The following is a 23,298-nucleotide window of genomic DNA, read 5'->3' on the forward strand; positions in this document are numbered from 1 at the left end:
AATTTACCAATAGCTATTTCTGTTAAGTTATTTCAGAAAGATTTTATTTCTGATGCCTGACTTTCTTCAACGAACAAGACACAGAATCAGAGAAAAGCAGCATTAATTGGTCCTACAGTATGTGCTGTCTTGCAAGAGATGTTTCCCAACTATAATTTATGCTATAGAAATGTAGTCACTGACTGAGCTTTGAATTTGTAATTGATACTTCGATCCATAATTTGAGATTATAGAGGTTTTGGGAAAAAGTTATTTGAAATAAACATGAGAATATCTTGAATTTAGGCCAAAAATAAAATTTGAGACAGAGGTTTGAGATAAACAGGTTCAACAGTATATTTCTTTGAATCAGTATTTAGATTACTTATTTAAAATATTAATTGTATTGGGTATAAATGAAAATTCACATTATTTTAGTTTAGTAGATACATGTTTTAATTTGAAATAAACAATTTTTTAACATCAGAAAATAAAACAAAACTACACAAAGTATGAAGAGATAATATTGCCAATTGGCATATTAGTAATCAAGCAAAGAATACATCTTTAACAATAAGTAACAATTTGAAAAACATAAATGTTTTTGATGTGATTAATATACCATCTTGAGGTTATAATAGAACAGAAGAATGCTAGTGTGTGAGAGAAAAGATGAATTAGTTAAACAAATGTGGGAAGATATACTATGGCATCAGATGATAGTGTGAAAGACAATCTGGCAAATTTCTGTTAGTCTTTCACACCATCCTGTTATATCAGTCTATCTCCCCCTCACTTGTTTATCCTATTCCATCTTTTCTATGCACTAACACTCTTATTCCATCTTATCTTAATTGAAAATGATCCATTATTTAGATTGAAAATATTCAATTTCCACAAACTTATCTATTGTTAAATGTACTGTATATTGTTTGCATTATTATGTTGACCATAGTGACTCATTAATAATCATTTAAATGTCCCTTTTGGATAAAAACACAACTGGTATCATATGTAAAAGTAATACAGAGGATATTTGGAAGGAAATATAGAATAAGAGAAAGACAGAATGTTAATAAAACTAGAATAAATGTCTACTTCTCAATAATGATTATAAAATGCAATAAAAGGGACAGTTTATAAGACTATCTTTGCATTATAGTTTAAGAATTCTAAGTGTGTTTACATATTTTAAAATATATCCTGTAATATTTCTGTAGTAAAAAAGAAACAAAGCAATAACTTCTGGATGCCTAACAAGTAAAAAACTTATGAATATAATTGTCACCCAATAGCAAATTATGATAAAACAGTACAAAACATTTAAAGAAATAGTTTATGGTAATGAGAGACAAAAAAATCAAATTCAAAATATAGATAAAATTAAATATAGAACTACCATCAATAAATTTAAAAAAGGTGGACATATTCTCAAGTGCAAAACAAAAATCATAGTTATAGTTGAAAATTAATTTGAAGACACAATCTGTCCAAAATTGGGAACCACTATTTATTCACTTCTTGAATTCCAGAATACAAATATTCAAGAACCTTTTACTTCAGTAGATATACAGCTCGAAAATCCCCAAGCGGTAAGGACGGAAAGAAAAACGAAGATGTCCACAAGATCCGCCGGTTCCAATTTTTGACTTTGTAATTTTAATTGGATATTTTTCCAAAAATATCCAATTAAAATTACAGCCTAATTTAAATTATTGTTTTTAAAGGGACTTTTTAAACTCAACGGCCAAGCAGCCTAAAAAGAAAGGTCAGGTCATCAAACATTTGTATTCTGGAACACAAGTGAATGAATGGCGGTTTCCCAATTTTGGACAGACTGTCTTTGAGTTAATTTTCATAAAATTGCCATCCGACAAAATTCTACAACAGTTATAATTCCCATACATGGCTTTCCTACACAATCATATGCGCCAAACAGATGGAATCACTTTTACCATTGCGAAACTAACATTATTTATATGTTAAATCAAAGACTAACAGGAAAATAATGTCACATTCTTATTCACAATTTCAATTAAATTCATCTACAACAAAAGACAGCTCAAAAGACATTTTTCATTATTACTTTTCCTCCTAATTTCTATAGAGTTTACAAAACTAGCACAAGCTGTAGAGGAGTCAACAAGAAACCGTATATAACATCTTGTGTAATTAATATTAATTTGCACGAACATTTAAATGTAATATTGAATATTTAATAAAACTATGAATAATTTATCAGGGGTTAAAAAAATATATCTGATTTACCAATTCTTCTTGTAATGTTTATATTATAGTTCATTATGTTAAATGATACATGTAATCGTATCCGCACGAAGGATGCAATTTTACTTTAATAACGATTCTTAAAGATCATGATACGAGGAAATCATCTCGTTTACTAAAAACAATTACAAAAGGGTCAATTTTTGTTAATTTGCATGCGGATAAGCGAACGTACTACTTTTCCTCCAATTGGTAAATATCAGTTTACACTTAAAATTAAACTTTGAATCAGAAATTACATAATTACTTACCATTTTGAATTATACTAATGTGTTTTATTGTGACAGAAGAAAGTTCTACGTCCTTTTTTATTTCGTAAATCTAGATTCAATGCGACGAAATTTTTTAATGAATCCCTTCGCTACTACTTCATACGGGATCTCGCGGCCAACAGGAACGGATTCGATATTATAAAAAAAAAAAAAACAGTAATAATAATAATAATGGTTTTTATTTATAGTTAAAATAATATTTAAATTTTTATGTAGAAATATATTATTTCTTATTTTATAAAATAATAATAAATAATACTTATATATATTCTCCAATTAAAATTATTAATTATTGCAATTTTTTTTAAAATAAGAAATAACTTTAAAAATATTAATAATTGTATTATTTAATTATCTTATTTATTAATTTTTCATATTTATTATTAATTTAATTTAATTTAATCGTAGTATATATTAACCAATAATATTTGGTAGCGAATGTTGTATAATGTATTACGAGATACGTTAAATTCACATTTAGANTAATTTATATAGATAAATTAATTTTTATTAGTTTATTTAATAAATGTTTTTACATTTTTATTTTTTATATTTAATAAAACGGTATTATTTACTCTTAGTAAATAAAAATACAAATGTAACGTTATTGAAAAACAGTAAATAATGTTAAATAAAATTAAATTAAAAAAAATAATATTTATGTTATTAAAACATGAATAAATTGTATTAATTAATAATCACCACCAGGGTATTCTCTTCTCGTTCTACGTCTACCATGGAGACTAGCGTGAGTATTTTGCTCGTTTTTCTATCCGATTTAATCTTTCCATTAGTAGAAAAATATATGAAAATAATGTAAAGTTACAAATATAAGTTAATAGTTATAATGTTTTTTTCCTTAATTTCAGATTCTTTACAGCTACAAAAATAATTTCAGAGCAAACAAGATTTTGATTGCTGCTGCATATAGTGGTTTCAAATTAGATGTATTAGATGAACCACCTAAGTTTATATTTGGAGAAACAAATAAGAAGAAGGAGTTCTTAGATAAATTTCCAGTAGGAAAGGTAAAATTATGATATTTTAAATTGTAAAATATATCTTTCAATATGTTAAATGTCTTTGGATATTTTTCTAATAAAAATGTATATCATAAAAGACACATGATATGTACTAATATTTGAGCATCATTCGTTCTTTGGTAACACTATAGAAGCTATATAGTAGAGTTTAAGTCTGTGAGTTTTGTTGTAGAATCTTACAGTATTACAAGAAATGTAACAAATGCCATGTTTATCAAACTGTGGTCCATGATCTGTTCAGAGTGCATAAAGAGGTAAATCAAAAAGTTCTTGGGAAATACGTTGGAAATGTTGTGGCAGAGATGAGCAACATTTGGAGATGGTCATGTGGCTGAGTGGTGTCAGAAAGTGGAATCATGTGACACATTGGCTGCATTCAGCAGAATCAAAAGATCCGGAGCTGTACAGTAGTGCTGTTTTGAAACACATTTGGTATTTTGACGTCACATTTAGTAGCATCTTTCATTTATGCTACCCGAAACTGACCAATGATGGCGGCTTTTTGTTCCAATGCATACGTCACTTGTTCGGCAGATGTAACTACATAAAGCTGGTTGAAACATTGCTGTTGACTCTGCTGAACGCAGCCATTTTGTATATGTCTGTTGTCCATTGTGATACTCCATGACAGCAACAAGTTTAAACAATGTCCAAATGATGCAGAGTCAGTATATAGTCTTATGATTTTTTATTTATAGTTTTTTACATGTCAGTGACAAAAAAATTTTGTGTTTTTGCAGATGTCTATTAAATGTCTCTTTTCTTAAAAATTGAGAAAATGCTGCTATAAAGTTTCTGTAATATTACTTATAGTTTAAAAATAAATTTTTAAAACATTATAATTTAATATACAGTATGTATACATATACAGATTTATAAATCTCGAAAATATCAATACATTTCTTGTGATCAATATTTTTACATCAATAGAAAATTTATTGGATTGCAGTTTTAGAAAAATTGCCTGTTCTATTTTCTCTTGCCAATTGAGTTGACATGATGATCCAATCTAAATTAAATGAGACAATATTGTGATTTTTTCATTCTTTGGAAACTGCCATTCTAGATCAGTTGTTTACAAACTTCTAAGATGCTGGATGTAAAGGACAGACTTACTAAGACCTATGTCATCTTTAAAGTTAAAAAATATTTGCAGGTTTCTATATTATATATAAACATTTGTTAACTACATAAATATGTAGACATCTTTTTAAACAAATAAGTATTGTGGCACACTCCACTGGAAGGTGGATTCAATAAATTGAAGCTGGGAACAGATGAATGAAATGGTATTATTTTAAAAAGGCAACTCAAGATGTAAGGCATATTTGAACAACCAGCTTTCTGTAATCTTATCAGCATGGCCACTACACAAGTAATAAATAACAAGACTGATGTGACAAAAATCACCACAATAACCAAAAATCCAGCAATAAATAAACACTTTAATAAATTAATATTTTCAAACAATTTTATCAGCCATTGTCAGATTTACAATAAAATTAATAATGATTATAAAATAGAATTTACAAAATTTGAACTAAATGAAACATTTACAGTATTTGATTGGATGATGTCACAGGCATAGCTGTCACTTATGTATCATAGAAGGTCTTGGGTTACTTTAAGTATTGGCCTTGAACATAAGATTCTATTTTATGTTTAGCAATTAATGCAGCATTGGAAATATAAATTTTGACTTTAAAATTTTTTAGCATAAATATGGAATTCATATACCATGTTAAATTTATAGTAAGCATTATTTAAAACTGGTTTAATTGCTAAATAGAATTTTATGTTCAATGCCAATACTTCAAGTAACCCAAGAATTTCTATGATCATATATACATATAACTTAACGTTTCATAAACTAAATCTGAGCTTGTCATGACACACACACACACACCTCAAAGCCCAATGTTTAATCATAAGCCAAACGATTGCCATTTTGAATTTGGCTTATGATTAAACATTGCACTTTGAGTTGTTGTGTATATAAATTTTGTATTAATACTAATTGTCTAGAAAATTGTTGATATATCTAAGGGCATTTAATTGCCTTAAAGAGGGCTATTCGGTTGTCTGGAAATTCAAATGTGGGCTAATTACATACTTTGCAAGACAAAATAATATCTCCCAAATAAACAGCATATTACAATCACTGCACTGGTAGAGCAAGCTGACCTCTGACTACAAAGGCTTATACTTATAATCCAACACCTTAGTTCTGCCATTATACCTCCTTTGAAAAATGTCGTCCAGTGTTCAGATAACCTACTAGCTAACATTCTAGATTTACCTGTGTGAGAAGGTACACCATGGAACTAGTTAAGATGATGATGGATTATAAGCACAAGCCTTTGTAGTCAGAGACCAGTTGCTCCATCATTGTAGTAATTGGACTGCAATTTTCAAAAATTGTAGATCTATGAATTTCTACTGGTGTCTGTCTACTTTTTCTTAATTTTGAGAACAGAATGAGATAGATGAAAGTTAAGACCAGATATGGAAAGCTTAGTGGCAGGAGGCCCCAATTAAGTTTATGCAAACTTCCAGTTTGGACTGGTAGTCATGTTGTTTTAATTCAAAACTTCTCCTGAATGGAATAAACATCGAACTTAAGAGTGGAAAACAATCAGGAAATTTAGAATCAATTTTTTGAAAGAAACATGAAAATTCTCCATTTATATGTGAATACACATATTTTATTGTGTAATAAGGAATAAATTTGTAATCTTATTTTGGATAAAGTTAATACTGCAACACTACTCCCAAAGAAATTACAGCTAATTCTAGTTTACTCATTGAACTATCCCATCATGTCACACACGGTCGCCATCTTTGGAAACTGCTTCATTGGCCAATGTGATGATGGGGAAGAGGCAAGTAAATGAGAAGATGCACTTTTTTTATGCTTTTTGCAATGGGAATGCCTTGTAAATGATTTAACTCCATTGTATTTAATACTAAACAAGGTTTAGCAAATGAGGCAATGAGCCTGACAAATATCGTCAAGAGTTAACCAATTTTTGAATTCATTCATTTGAGCCATGAATATCTAGACCAACTCATCTTGAAAAATTAATTTTTAAAACTCAAAATGGCATTAAACTTAGCATTAACAAGTATTTTTACTCAGAATTACACTAATCACATTTGAAACTTTAACATATTACAGCATCATCTGTGAATTGTAATGAAAATTTTCATAATTATAATGTGGAAGTTGTTTTATCATAAGTAAACACACTTTAATATTAAAAATTTTATTTTTTTCAATTAAAATATAATTTTGTTTACATTTTAAACTATTTTGCTGACTGCTGGCCTTGATTTGAAACTAGATATCCCAAAAGTTCAATTAATGTTAGCTCAATTATAATTAAAATTTTTTAAAAACTGGAAAATTTATTAAACAAAAATTAATGAAATAATTAAATTTATTATTATTTTTTTTGGTATTCTTTTGTGCAAAACAACTCTAAAACAATTTCTATACTTATGTTGCAAAAGAAATGTACTTAAGAAATGTACTTAATTAAAAAATTTAATTAAGGGTTCAAAAAATGCAGACAAAATTAAATAAATAAAAATTATTAAAAATAATAATTAAAACTCTGGCCTTTGCACAGAAAATAAAATCAAATTAATTAAAATTAAAATCATACCAATTGAAAAATTAAAACTGTTTTTAAAAACCATTTAAAAGTAGTTTTGAAATTTTCAAATTGCAAATCAAATTAATTTTAAAATTTACATACATTATTTGTTTGCGGCATTGACAGAATATTTTGCTTTTAATATTTATATATACAGAATACAGATTGCAAGCCCAATGCTGGCTGGATTGCAATTATAAAGTCACACTATATTTTCTAAAATGGGGACAGTTAGAACTGACTGAGTGCAATCTCTCGTTTCTCCGACTACATGAAAGAAAAGTCTGCCATGACAGATAACACTTCACATGTGAGGTGTCACTACTCTCTGCTTGTCAGCATGAAAATTTTCAATAAGTTTAATATTTAATTGTTAATATTGTAATTTTAAAAATTTTAATCTTTGAAATGAAACTGAAACAATTAATTTTCTTATAAAATGTGGAAGAATTATTTTTAAGAATTGGAAATAATGACAAGAGTTTCTCTGTTCTGATTCTTGGAAATGTTCGATATTTCTGATTCTGATTAATCATCCTATCACCAAATTAAACCTAATAAAAAAAAATATTAAAGGGTTAATTGTAAGTAAGTAATCATTTTTAAAAATGATGAACAAAATACAGTGGTATCTTGACACTTGAACTGTTCCCAACTGGAAAAATTTGGTATTCAAAAACAAATTCTGGAAAAAAAAATCACTCAGTACTTGACTGAACAAACATGACCTACTAGACCAAGTTATTGATTAATAACATGTTTTTATTTTGTCATCCATAGAAAATTATGTTAAAAATAAAAAATGAAGACATTGCCGATATTTCTGATCAAGATCAACAAAAATCCTCGATGACAACAATACTTTTAAAAAAGAAAATGCCCTTGTTTAACTAAAATTGATATTAACAGTACTTTTTATTGTGCTTGTTAATTGTTGATTACTTTAATAAACATATTTTTATTAGCATCAAAAAAGAATTGTATATTTTTGTTAACTTCTGGAATGTAACCCTTAGTTTTGTATAGCGTGGATTTGCTTAACATGGCACTTTTTTGGATTGTATCTACTAAATACAAGAGATACCTGTATATGTCCATAGTGGTCAATCTGAAACTTGCAAACTACAATGCAGCTCTTCTAGACCATTATGCTGCTTTTCCACTTATCCTGATTTTGAAGTGATTAATTTGCCTTTGTCACTCTTTATGTACGGTAAAATTGCCTCAAGTACTTTTGCAACACTACTGGGACAATGTATATTTTCTGTAGTGATTGTGCAATGCAAAATTATGGATGCCAGTTAGCATGCAGCACCCATAATTACAAATATACACATCATCATATTTCTACCATTGTTCTTAGCACTACATACAATGTGGTGAGGAAATTTCAAAAAGGTGCAAGAAAAATAAAATAAATAGCAAATACTAGATGCTCTGATATTGCTGCTGAAAAACTGTTGGAGATATCAGATGCCATTCTATATTTATGACAAAAAAGACCCAAAACATAGAAATGAGAATATAAAAACAAGTATGGAAGCAAATGGTTTTAAATAGTGGCAGCTCAGGTAAGACAGTAATATTAAATGTTAAAAAAATTAATTTCTAAAATTGAAAAACTATGAAACTTCATTTTATGTTGAAAGTTTTGCTGTGATTCTAAAAAATTTTTGTAATTCATTGCAAATTGTCTTTCACTTTGTGCAAAGTGTGTAGGCATGTAGAATAGTGATTGTATTGCTCTGAGTTATCAGATGATGATGGTGCAATCACATAGTGAAATGAAGAGTGACTGTGACTGTCATAAACAGTGGTATTTCGGAACTCAAACACCCTAGAATTTGGACATTTTTTTCAGGGAAATTTTATTCCAAAAATTGGACTTTTCTTGGAACTCAACACAAACGAAAATTACCACATTCTACGGGTATGCATGATGTGGCAGTGTTGCCAGATTGAGTTAATTTTTATTTTGAGCTACAAAGAATGAAAATCTTCTCTAAATCAGTTGATATGAATTTGTGACATGTATTGAATGAGCCCAGCCATTCTTCCTTATGGAAAAAATTTGCTTTGGAAATTGAACATTCTCTAGGAATGAATTCTATTTGAGTTCTGAGATACCACTTTAATTTATTTACAGGTTCCTATGCATCTGAAAAGTTAGGAAAAATCAGGGATTTTCATTAGTGTTCAGAAAAAGTCAGAGAATTTGCCTCCTTTGTTGCCTTTTTTTTCCTGACAATATGCTTGACTAAGTAATAGCAGAATACAGACAGCAAGAAGTAATGTGGAGCAAACAACTTATGAAAAGAGGTTGCAAAATATTTTCAGGACCAAAAATTTACAAAGTACAAAAAATGATAAATGGTATTATGTATCATTTTTCATTTTAATAATTTTGATTGTGTAATAAAACAATTTCTGATTTTTTTCAGTTTATTAATTTTATGCAATTCAGGAAATTTATTAAGGGATAAATTTATAAATATATACTTTTGTACATGGATTATACAGGATTTGTTAATTAATGAACAATAAATAAATGTTTTTTTTTTCAAAATTATTTAGACTTATGATTATGGATTAATAACAGAATAAAATGTTTTTATTAAATTAAAGTAGTTTATTTTTAGTTTTAATAATTTGGAAATTAGAAAAAATAAATAATTAAAAAGTTGGAGAAGCAATACATATGTGTATAGTAAGTCAAATGTGGTTTTATTTTATCAATGTGTCATACTGTAAGGGTTGGGGAATTTGTACAAAGTTGGTCAGGGGAAGTCAAGGATTTTAAAACAAAATTTTGAGTAGGAATCCTGTACTTTTAAACTTGAGACATACTACTTACATGAAATTTTTTTATTAATTTGCTGATTATTATGTAGTATATACTTATAGATTGTAAGCATAACTCTCAGCTTGAGCTTTATGTATCATGCCTATCCAAATTTAGCATTTTTTAATCTAGCATAACAATATCATATTTGCTATAGAACAATAATAACTGCGGTATATGTAATATAAAGAAAGCCCTGTGTGAGATGCCATAATGGCCAAATTTTTGGATTGGGGAGATTGGAAAGCTGTAGAAAGGGTGATAAGGCAGTATATCAACTTTATGAAACACAGAAAAGAGCTCACTGGAATTTTTATGTGTAAATTCCAAATAGATAGTACAATAGAATCTCATTTTAATAGATTGCAGAATAAGAGAGTTTTTTCTAGCTCCATCTATTGTAAACTTCATGTATTTTTAAAGTTAATATTTGTTGAGTTCAATGATATCTGGAATATGCATAATTGAAGAATTTTACAACAAAGTCAACAGAAAATTATTTTTTGAAGCTGGAATGCTATACAAATTGATTATAAATTGACCTTTTGTTTGTTTCTAGCAATACTGTCAATATACATGCAAAGCAAACATTTTTGGTCTTTCAATGGCCAGGCTTCAAGGATCAGGCTTCTATAGAAGATTTAGCTGAACTTTTGTAGTTGGGAATGCTTTATGAAAGAATAACATTCTGGAACAAGCTCTATTTCAACTAACTAAATCATTTGTTTTTCTACTTTGTCATCAACCAATGTCATTAACATCCAAACACTTAATAAATTTAACACGCATAATAATTTATTGCTTGTTTCAAGTCATATTGACTGTTTTCTTTGTTTGTCATGATGATGTGCATCACAAATTCCTTCTGTTAAAAAATATTTGAGCATTTGCATCATTTTTGTGAAGCAATTTGTTGAAAATAACCTGATTTGTGGTGAGAAAACTCATGGATTTTGCAACAAGATAATCCTGACAATGCTGCTGCTGTTCATGAAAATTTGGCTAAAAATTTAATAAATATGGTTCTGCAAGCTCTGTTTTACTTGATATGGCAATGTGGGACATTTTCCTGTTTCCTTGATTAAAATTTCTGTTTTATAGTCATGGGTTTGAGTCAATCAATGCCATAAAATAAAATTTGCTGAGAATCCTGAAGGGGTTTCATGAAAATAACTTTAATTAAAGCATAAAATATAAATTTTCGTTTATAATTTTGTATCTTCTATTATCAGGACTTATTATACTGGCTTTACAGATAATGTTACAAAGTTTTACAGAAAAGCATTTTTTATTTTACTTAATATACCTGTATATTACACAGGTATATTAACTAATATACAGGTATATTAAGTAAAATAAAAAATGTTTTTTTGTAAAACTTTGTAACATTATCTGTAAAGCCAGTATAATAAGTCCTGATAATAGAAGATACGAAATTATAGACGAAAATTTAGTAAGAAAAAGGACATTGAGGCATTTTAATTAAACTTTAAATCATGTTTTAAGGATTGGAAAAAACATTCACATAAGTATATTGTAGGGAAAGAGGATAACATTGAAGGGGATGAAATAAATTCAAATGTTGCTTTTTATTGAACCATTCCCAATATGTTTTGATCATGGGTACAGTAGATTCTCATTTTAATGGATCACTCAGGCCACTGAAAATTATCTGTTGTACCAAGAATTTACTATATCGTAAACAACGGATGATTTTTGACTTTGACATGGTCTTTTTGGTCTTGCTTCACCTTTCGAGTGGCATTCACTTGATTGTTGAGCTGTTTTGGTGTCAAAAGTATAGTCCCATGTTTCAAGAATGATTTTCCTTGAGAAAGCATTTCCTCAACCACTTGAACATGTTTTTGGAAAAAATTCCTTGTTTCAGGGTGACTTGAGAAGGGACACAGAAAACCCAAATGGTCTTGTAAAATTGCTTGACAAGATCCAAATGATACTGGAACATGTTCAGTACTGTCCTTAATTGTTAAATGACAATTATTGAACACCAAATCTCTCTTAACTTGAGCAATGTGTTGTTTATTAGTTGAAGTGGCTAGTCTACCAGATCATGGTTATCTTGGTTGCATTCTTTGCCCTCCTTGAGCATCTTGTACCAATCAAAAACTCTTGTTTTTGATAGACCATCATCACCAAAGGCCTTGAACAACATTTTCAATGTTTTTATGGCATTAATTCTCTTGCAAAAACAATTTAATGCATGTTCTTTGCTCAATTATGCTTGACAGTTTGAAAAATTGCTGGTGCAAAAATTCTTTACACGTGAAACAAGTGTTTATTTGCAAAGGGAAACAGACTGACATGCAGCTTGCTGCTAGATATCAATGAAAGTAGTACCAAATGACAAAAAAACATGATGACTGTGCCCTCTTGTGTGCAAGAAGTTTAAATGAACTACATTGGGTGATCGGTTAACAAACATAATACGTTCCAAGACTTTGTTCGTTAACCAATCATCAATTTACCATAGGCTTTTATGGGAACTAACCTCTAAAAACCAATACCGGTATTGGTTTATATAGGTTAGTTGTTATATATCACAGTGTGCTGTTGATGTTTTATTTTGCTTTTATGGGAATTTGATTAATTCGTTCCAGAGACTCCAAAAATTAAAAAATATATACTTTTTTTACTACGTTTATTTATATGTAATAGTAAAAATATATATGCAGTCTTGCATTTTTATTAGTCATGTTTTTTTCAGTTTGTGGGGGTTAAAGAATCTGTCCAATGTCAATTGTTTTTCTCTTTTCTTCAGGATTTTTCAGAAGTAACTAATAGTATTGTAATGGTAGAGATCCCTAACCCCATTAACCTTATTCTGGTTTGGATGCCACTTGGATGATAATGTGTTGACATTGGTCCTCTTTCGTCTTCCTCTTTTTCAAAAGAAAACACATCTTGCCTAGTTTCTTGATAGTCTTCATTTGCGAGTTCTTGGAGTTCTTCTGTTGTCAGATCAGTTTCGGGTTCCATTATGAGTTCTAAAATGCTCTTCATTTCTCAGATGTGATTTTCATTACTCCATTAGCAGCTTGAGACTTCTTGATATATCTTTCATAGCTAAGATTGTGCCTACTGTAGATCTGTTCGAGCCATACTGCCTAGCAATATCAGACATCTTGTGCCCACTTTCTACCGTGGCTATTATCTCTTACTTGGTTTCTACAGTGAGCGCAGTTCTTGACTCTCATCTTTTTAGGCTCCATAATATTATCAGTTTCTTCCTTAACTAAAAAGTTCATAAAAGCACTTACAAAAATTCAGAGAACAGAAATCAACTAGCCCACAAAAAGTTATTTAAATGCAAGGCCTGGGTGAAATTCGAGATTTGGTATTAAAATGTTAACGAATATCCAATGGGGCAGTTAAACTGCCCCATTGGATCACCTTTTGTAAATAAATCCCGACGAAAACTTAACAAATGCCGTCCATCAGTCTCACGAATGCTATAAAAAATTATTTGTCAGAAAGGTAAACAAAAAGCTGGAATTACAAGGGATCGTTTCAAAATTCAGAGGAATATTATACTATCCGATCTGTATCGGGTTGAGCGTCGATGTTGACGTCTCCCATGCTCCGAAAGGTTTCGAATTGTTGCCTGAAGACAAGGGAAAATCAATCTGTATTCATTATCTTCTGTTGCTTCTTTTTATGTTTGTTCAGTAAAGTGTTCATTATCCAAACATGTGTTCATTGTCTGATCATAAAAATCTTTCGCGAAAGTGTTCGTTATGTGATTTGTTCGCTATCCGATCTGTTCATTAACCGATCGCCCACTGTATTCCCAATAGTTTTTAATCACAGTAGTATATAGAAATAAAATTACATTTTATGTTCTTAATAGTATTTATTTTACCTTGAATATTTGAAATTTTATAGATATTTAAGAAACTTTGTAAAATTAAATTGAGAAATATGCACTTAACTCAATTATTTATCACTATTGTTAGCTATCAATTCCAGCATTAAAATTATTAAACAGTTTAAATTTGTTTACAATCTTCTAAGATTTTTTTTATTCTTTAAATTTTAGAATATGTAAATAATTACAGGTGCCAGCATTGTATGATAAGACTGGATGTACTATTTTTGAAAGTAATGCAATTGCCCATTTTGGTAAGTGGTTTTTTTTTTTTTAATAATAATTCAAATAAATAAATTACCTTTGATTTTCCGACATATCTCATCTTTCATAGATTTGATATGTAACCAAACAAAGGAAGAGAAATGTCTTCTTTATTATTTAGTTCACTTTAGATAATAGCTATAGAATTAAATTATGTTTTATATATATGATATAAAGAAGCAACAATTTATGAAAGTGTCATTTTGAATATTGAGAATTGTAGCTGGGAAAATGTTATGAAGAAATAGAAAAGCAATAATTTAGATACAATAATCCAGCTAAAAATATGGAACTTTCAAAAATTATTGAAACAGTATTGTGCCATCATACATATTTCTCAAAATATCATTTTAAACATTAAATGCCTAATATTAATGTCTCAGATACATTGAAGATTTATCTGTAATGGAAATGTGTCTAGAATATTGGACTTTGGTTTCAAAATTTTGATATAATATCAGTATCATTTAATATCAGTTTTATATATGGTAAGTTTTAATATATATTTTGATGTATTTAACAAAAATTAGTAGTGTTATAATAGAGAGATTAAATATTAAGCACTTTGAATGAACAAAGCAAGGCAACCAAATTATTTGATCAAATGATCAAGTAACAATGTTTAAAATATGTAAAGTTTTAAGTAAATTTTACTTGAATATTTTAGTTTATGAAATATCTTTTTTTTAATTTTAATAAATTTAATCATGCAACTTTTTAATACTACATGTAGTTTAAAAGTGAAATAAAAACTGTTTACTTTATTTCAATTAATTTGATTGTTATTGTTAATGGGTGGATCCTACTCAAAGATCTAGGCTGGAGGAAGGAGAACTCTGGTAGGGTATTAGTTGGATAAGGTAAATTAAAAAAAAAAAAATTGTTTATAAGGGATGATAACATCCAGTATTTACAATGAAATAAGCCTATTTTCTTCATATTTGTGGAAATAGTAACAACAAAATATAGAAGTTTTTATTCAGTTATTGTGTTTTAATTTTAACTTAGGAACTTGTAGAAATAAATACATAATAATAGTAAATTAGCAGGAAACTGTTGATACTGACAGTTTGATTTAGTTAAAATAAATCAATGCACTCATTAAAATTTGTCATTCTATACAGAAATCATCCGTACAGCAAGTGTTTTCCAAGTTTGTTTGTTGATAATTTGTGTCTGCCTGTTCTCCACTGTTGTTAGACTTATTTGAACTTTTTATCTGGGTTCCAGGATGGAAATTTAGCATTTTTAAGGCTGACCAACTTCAGTTGGCAGGAGATTTGGATTAAGGATGATGGTGGTAGCAGCCTACCTCGTGGCAATCATCTTACAAATAAAACTTAGACCTACCAACAGTCGAATGTTTGAATTTATTTTGGAATTTAATAAATATAGAAGAAACCAAGCTGTCTTCAATTCTTTCATGTCTGATCACCAGGAACAAGTCTTCCAGAGATAATCTTTTATTAGAGGCTAAGCCTCTGAAAAATTATGTAAAACAATTAAAACATTCACTGTTTTACATAATTTTTCAGAGACAAACTAATTCATTCTTAATTTACTCTTTGTTAGCAATTCCTTTGTTTTTTGTTGAGTAAATCTTTGTGTTTTTTACATTAATTTTAAACATTTAATTTACAAATACAAACAATTAATCAACTATCTATGATCCACTTTGTTGTATCACTCATTTCCATCTTTCTATCAATCTCACAATTTGAAAAAGTCTTCAGATTTTGAGGCAATATATTCCAAAATAGCTTTTTGAGTTCATCAATTCAACCTAATTTTTTTCCTATCTAAATAATTCTGTAAAGATCTAAACAAATAATAATCTAAGGGTGCCAATTCCAGAGAAATGATGAATGAGGCAAAACTTCATTGCAATTCTTATTTAAGTGACATTGTGTCTGTTTTACTATGTTTTGCAGTTTAATGATTTTTTATAACAAAATTTCAGTTTAATATTATGAGCTTGTTCTTATTACAATAGGTTCAATACTTTGCTTATTTTCAGTATTGTTCTATTTAGTAATACAGTAGAACCTCGAAAACTCGACCTAATGTGGACCGAATTGTGGTAGAGTTTGTGAAAATGCCGAGTTATCGGGAATGGGGTTAAAAAAAATAAGTACGAGTATTTCCTCAGAAAATACTGTACTGTACTTGTACAGTATTTACTTGTACAGAATATAACAGAGAATAAACTGCCCAAATACCCTTAAACAAAGGAAAACTACGTACTTTATGAAGGCTACGTACTTTACTACATGAAAATGAAAATTAATGAATACACTGTGTACAGTAATTTACCTGATAAGACAGACCTCAGAAAAATACTTTGAGAGCTTTTATACTTTTATAAAGCTGTCTATAATGAAAATTAATTAACTAAGGATTTTTTCGCCCTGCCAAGGTGTGGACCAGTTATCCGGAGTGCTAAGTTATCGAGGGACGAGTTTTCGAGGTTCTACTGTATTACAAGATAGTGGCATAACATTTTTATTTTATTTTTATTTTTATTTTAAGCATTTTTACATTAAATTGTAGTTCTTAATAAAAATGTACATTCTGTATTAAAGAAAATGTAGTTCTTAATAGGGAGTAAAAATGTATTCGTTGCCTTATTTCTTTTAAACATATCCTTTAATGATCTCATTAAATGTTAGTAATATTTGTGTATATAATAATGTAATATTTATAATAAAGTAATGAAAAATTTTTAGACAGAGCAATCTTTAAAATCAGTTATTCTAGTGCTGCTGGTTAAAGCAAACTCCATGCTTAAAATTTTATAAGATACTATAGTGAAATTTTTTTACTCTCTATTCTAGACACTAAGAGTTTTTTAATCATGCCTATCATAGCCAGGTCCATAAGAGCAGTGGTTGGTGAGGCACAGAGCCTGACATATCCAGGTCAACCCATTCTTCAAAAATTCTGTATTAGTGAAGTTTCTGGAGTATCAGGCTGTTCTTTTCTATCTCAGCCATCTGGTCAAACACATTTGTGATTAAAAGTTTGTTAGCACTGTATTGAACAAACAGCTAAATGCACAAAGCAGCAGCAGAACTGATAATCATGCACTCCTCAAGTAAACACACATCCTTTTTGATTTTATTTTGACCAAAATTTCTCTTCTGAATAGCCATTGTTTATTGTTGAAAGAAGAGAGTAATTTTCAGTTTTATGTGTAACTAGAAAATTCATACTGTGCCATAATATAAGGACAAAATGCACATCACCAATAAATAATACTAATTGTATATTCCTACTGTCATCTGTCCTTTGTTAGTCTTGAGAACAGTTAACTGTATACAAACTTCTGGTCTTGGATAAGAAGTCATGTGATTTCAATTTAAAATTTTTCCCATATTATATAGAGTGATAACTTGGAAGAGAATTGACCTCTAAGGTGTACAATATTCATATGACCTCAATTTAAAAATTTAAATAATTTATATTTTGATTTGTTCTGAAAGTAGATTTTAAAAAAATTAATACATGATTAAAAATTGCATAATTCAAACAATTATTGTAACAATGTCACAATAATTGATTTTTTTTTTATACATTGGAGTTCATTATAATGATCACTTTTGTTCATAAAAGCCTGAAATTTTATTATGTTAAATTGAAACATTTTTACATTAATATTAGGAGACCAAATTCGCCCAAACGGGACCACCATTTGTTAACTTTATGTTCCAGACTTTTACATTTTTTAATTGGAAATCTTTGTGTTTTTAAAAGGACTTTTTAGCGTTTTGGCGGCTAGTAGCCTAAAAAGGAAGGTTGGTCGCCAGGATTGTATTGTATGGAACATAAAGTTAACAAATGGTGGTCCCGTTTGGGCGAATTTGGCCTCCTAATATTAATTAAAGAAAAAGAACCATCGGACGAAATAATTAAAATTAATAATTGCTAAATATCGTCACCTGGGGATGCTTTTTTAATCTACATTTTCCAGCGCTTCTTCCTCGTAGATAAAAAGCCGAAACACCCAAGAAGGTTAGATGGTCTCAAGAGAACGTTCGTATACACCAGTTCCAGTTTTAGAAAAATTTTACATTTTTTAATTGGAAATCTTTGTGTTTTTAAAAGGACTTTTTAGCGTTTTGGCGGCTAGTAGCCTAAAAAGGAAGGTCGGTCGCCAGGATTGTATTGTCTGGAACATAAAGTTAACAAATGGTGGTCCCGTTTGGGCGAATTTGGTCTCCTAATATTAATTAAAGAAAAAGAACCATCGGACGAAATAATTAAAATTTTTACATTAATTAAGATGCATAGTAAATTGGCAGAGGATTAAAAATTTGTTAAACCGGTATTTTTCTGCAGTCAGTTTTCTACTGTAGCAAAACAACTAACAAAATTAAAACATTTGACATAGAAAATTTCATTTGGTAACAAACTCTGAAGAATAGCAGCCAACATAATAAACAATTATAAAATATAATTAAAATAAAACTTGTTTGGTGAATGTAATCTTAATTAACTCTTTAACTAATAAATAATCCCCAAAATATTACCTAATAAATTAAAGAATGTAAGAAATTTAATAACACACATAAAATGTTAGAAATAGCAGATATATATTTTTCATTATATGTTAACTGAGATACTACTTCATAAATTTTTTTTAACTCATAAATGGTGTTATTTTTATTAATAATGAATTTGAAAATTAAATTCTAGTTGGAAATGAACAGCTGAGGGGATCAAATGTTTTGACTCAGACTCTAATTTTGCAATGGATTAATTTTGCTGATAATGAAATTCTACCTCCTGCTTGCACCTGGCTCTTTCCATGTCTAGGTATTATGCAATATAATAAACAGGTATTGATTTTCTTACTCATTCATAAATTAAACACTTGGCAATTAAAATTTAATAAAATTGCATATTTTGCAGGCAACTGAACGTGCAAAAGAAGATATTAAGAAGGTATTAAAAATATTGAATGATCATTTACTTACTAGGACTTACCTTGTAGGAGAAAATATCACACAAGGTGATATTACAGTAGCATGCACCCTTCTTCCACTTTATCAACAGGTAATGATGCATTTTTATTAAGATTTGATAATTGACAGAAATTTTTGTTATCTTTTGTTAGATATTAACTATAAGTAGACATATAAGCAATAAGTTTGTCTACAGTATGATATATGTTTAACAGTGAATTAAAAATATGCTTCTACAAAAGACCAAAAACTCTCTAGAACAGGTGGTGGTTGTTTTGAGAGCTTTTACTGTATTTATGAAAAGAAAAGGATTTTCAAGATAAGCATTCGTTATTAAGTTATTGATAAATTTGAAGATAAAATAGAATATAAAAATTTTTCTAATACAGTAGAACCTCGATTATCCGGACTAATTGGGGATGAAGGTAGTCCGGATAAAGGAAAATCCGGATAATCGAAACAAATACTTTAATTTGTCTTTTAATGATAATACAACACGTTTTCTTTGCGATGACATATCGGCAATATTAAAAGTAAATACTGTATTTAAATCGTGATCAAATTTTCAAGAAACAAACGTTCATATTGAATTTGGACTACTACTGACCAACGCTAACAGACTACCTATTGTTTAAAAGGCCCTCTGGTGGCGCAAGAAGACGGATTTTATAAAATAAAAAGCAGTTGAAACTGCATTTTTACGAATAAAAATTTGATAAACTATTTATCGTTTTATGACGAGTAAAATTTTTTCGTCGCGTTCGCGGCTTTTAAGTAATGCATAAACCTTCGAGGCGCGAGGCGCTTCGGACCGCGAGGCGTAGGCGGTGGCCCACGTCGCCCATGCCTTACGCTGCCCTTGGTCATAGAAATGATGTAATTTAAATATAAATTATTTATAAATACGTATGTCAAGTTATATTTTTATTACGACGTAAAATATATTTAAGAGTTTACGACCACTGTGCTGCGTAAGACGTTATTGAAACAAAAAAAGTTATGCATTCCATCACGTACATAAACAGTGTCGTAATTCTCCAAGTGCAGATCAGCAAATTCGTAAAATTTTTGTTTATTTTGAACAATCCGGATAATCGAAAATCCGGATAATGGAGGTCCGGATAATGGAGGTTCTACTGTAATTTGTGATATCCTAATAGTGATTTTGTTTTTAAGTTTTAAATATTTTCTATGTTCAATTCTGTGTTTCTATTAAGAAACATAGAATTGAACAGAAAATTGAAATAGAAACTTTAGGTAGAAAGTTGTCTTCAAATTTATTATATATATATAATATATTTTAGAATAATAGCATAAAATTTTCAGTGTAGCTCAGTATTTTTATGTACTATAAAGTTAATTATATATACAGGTGCTCCCCTACTTACGGACAGTTTAGGTTTGTGGGGTTTTCTTGTAGATCAAAAAATAAACAAGGAAGTACATTTTGTATACAGAATAACCATGTATTGTTAGTGCTTGATCTTTCGATTTACAGTTCATTAACCTAACTTCAGGACTGACACGGTGCTATTTATCAAATATGTTGCCTTATTGGACAGTGGGATTTTTTTCCCTGGACAGTTATTTTACGTCTTTGCACACAAAACTGTACAAGTCCACCTTTTATGATTGTTTAACATATAGACACCCACAATTACCATAAATATTTGTGCTATAATTTGGAAATATTAATTATGAATTACAAATAAATCTGACACTAGAGGCAAGTGTTATTAAATTTAATACGAGATGGCGCATAATGCCTCCCTCTAGTGTCAAATTTATTTGTAATTCATAATTAATATTTCCAAATTATAGCTCAATTATTTACAGCAATTGTGGGTGTCTATTTGCTAAGATTTAGGTTTTGGTAGATGTTTATATCTATTGTTTAACATATTTCAATTTTTCCACACTATTCATACCCTTGGTTGGCTTCAAACAAGAACACAAATTCTTACTTTGTACATGAACAATATTGTAGCTGTTTCTGTGATGATTATTGGTTCTAGGTGTGCTAAATATTTTTCTTTTCATATCAAACCTATGCACTAATGTGTTTGGAAAAATCAGGCACAAACTAACTGGTTTTATCTAGTATATCATGTTGCTTTTGTCCTTATCTGTTTCCACGATGTTTATATTATATTGAAAGTTGTTGATTGTGGTGGTAAAGAACAATGACTGATAATCCCCCAATGACAGGCTAGATATGCCAGCTTATCAGTTTTGCTGGCATTCCGGATTCTGGATTAACAAAATTTTACTATACTTAATAGAATACATTATGTTCATCTACTTGCTTTCTTAGTAGTGGGAATTTCAAATGCAGTTTTTTTTTTTTTTTTTTACTTTACCTAACACACACAGTTCTATAATATCTAGTTTCTACAGTAATAGTGACATTTCTTGCATTTATCTCATTGCTAAATTTACTATTACATTTTGGATGCATTTTTGAAGCACTCATGGTAAAAATTTATTTAAAAAAAAAAGGCAAAAAATATTATTACTCCAACATTACCAATTTCAAAGCCACCTCACTGCAGCAATGGAATATCAGAATTTGTGTGCAAAGAAAAAATGATGATACTCAATAGAAATAAATCCACATTTAATTATTTATTACTGGCCAAGGACTGACTTCCATGCCACCCCACAACCAGCAAGGGCACTTAAGAATCTGCATGAAATTTAAATTTAGACAGGGTCAAAATGTTTGTAAGTTGAACATACATAAATAGTAGGGGACCTCCTGTGTGTGTGTACATACACACACAAAATTGAATTTTTAGAATAATTTTATCCTCTTTCTACGGCATGCTCAGTTTTCTGACTTTGCATGTAATGTAATAGAGGAATAACAAGAGATTTCTTATTATATACATATAATGTCTATATGTGTTGTATACATGAAATGAAGTCTCACATAAATATTAAATAAATTTATATATATTAGAAAATATTAATTTTTAAAGTCATATAATATTTCTTGACATATATAGAAGAGAGATCTGAAAATATTTATTGTAATTACAAAATATTGAATTTTATCATTTTAACAATAATTTATTGTAGATAAATGATTTCTCAGAAATCAAACAAAAGATATTTAACATTTTTAGGAAACCTTATTGACAGATTTAAGAAAATTGTCATCATGGTGTTTTAGAAGTTAAGATATAAAACATTCAAAATTATCAATAGCTTGTATATCAAAGTGAAAAAATATACTTTGAATAATAATGAGTACAATATGCAAAAATAATTTCGTGAGATTCAATAAATTTTATTAAATATTTTCAAATGGAATCATATTTGAATATATTTTTAAATATGATTTTCTTTTCTTTAATGCAGGAACAGAAAATCTATTAATTAAAATTTTATTAAAAATTAGAAAGTGGAAGATTACATAAATTAGAATTTTTAAGTTTTAAAAGAGTAAAATCATTAAATTGTTAAATTTGTGCAGAAACAATTTCATTGAATATCAAATACACGATTTGTTGTATATGAAATTCAACAATACAAGGAATAAGAATGACTTTACAATTCTAGTAAAATTTTATTTATTCTCTGGTGAGAATATAGCTTTATTTCATTCCATATGGCCTAAAACATGTGTTTTAGTTTAGTTCATGCTGCCATTATATGTCTACAGTCTATTTATCGTAAGTTGGTATTTATTGTAAACAAATTAAGACACACCCAGTTGTTTATTGGTTTAATCTTACATCCATCAATTAAAAACAGTGTTGCATATCATTCATCTGCAGAAAATAGTTCCTCATTATTTATAAAATCATTAATGAAATACAGGTCACTTAGCAATGATTATAAATGTAGTTATTTCATATTAAATTGTTATTTTTAATGAATATTAGCATGTTCTGAAATGGTATTACCGTGCACTGCAAAGACACCGTGACAATATGTTTGTCATATGTTTAGCTATTTTTAACATTTGTTGGAGATAAATTTTTTTATTAGAATCATTGCTAGAAGTAAAAATAAAATATGATATTTAAAAAAGTTATATCACTTGTTACATCATTCTTTTGAGTTGGATAAATAATGTTCTGTGTCTGAAAATGTTT

At 28.8% G+C, this 23,298-nt stretch overlaps 1 protein-coding gene across 1 annotated transcript in view; it reads left to right on the forward strand.

The window, feature by feature from the left end:
• Window positions 1-3,150: 3,150 nt before the first annotated feature.
• The window catches only part of LOC111624502 (elongation factor 1-gamma-A-like), a 32,644-nt gene continuing 12,496 nt past the window's right edge, over window positions 3,151-23,298 (forward strand). The window contains exons 1-5 of the mRNA XM_023367357.1: window positions 3,151-3,285; window positions 3,407-3,565; window positions 14,158-14,221; window positions 18,927-19,069; window positions 19,143-19,286. Of these exons, the coding sequence (XP_023223125.1) occupies window positions 3,274-3,285; window positions 3,407-3,565; window positions 14,158-14,221; window positions 18,927-19,069; window positions 19,143-19,286 (522 nt within the window). The 5' untranslated portion in view covers window positions 3,151-3,273. The remainder of the gene's footprint in view (window positions 3,286-3,406; window positions 3,566-14,157; window positions 14,222-18,926; window positions 19,070-19,142; window positions 19,287-23,298) is intronic.

The sequence above is a fragment of the Centruroides sculpturatus genome, unplaced genomic scaffold, assembly GCF_000671375.1.
Source record: "Centruroides sculpturatus isolate CEXI.00-Female unplaced genomic scaffold, Cexi_2.0 scaffold336, whole genome shotgun sequence".
Lineage (NCBI taxonomy): Eukaryota > Metazoa > Arthropoda > Arachnida > Scorpiones > Buthidae > Centruroides > Centruroides sculpturatus.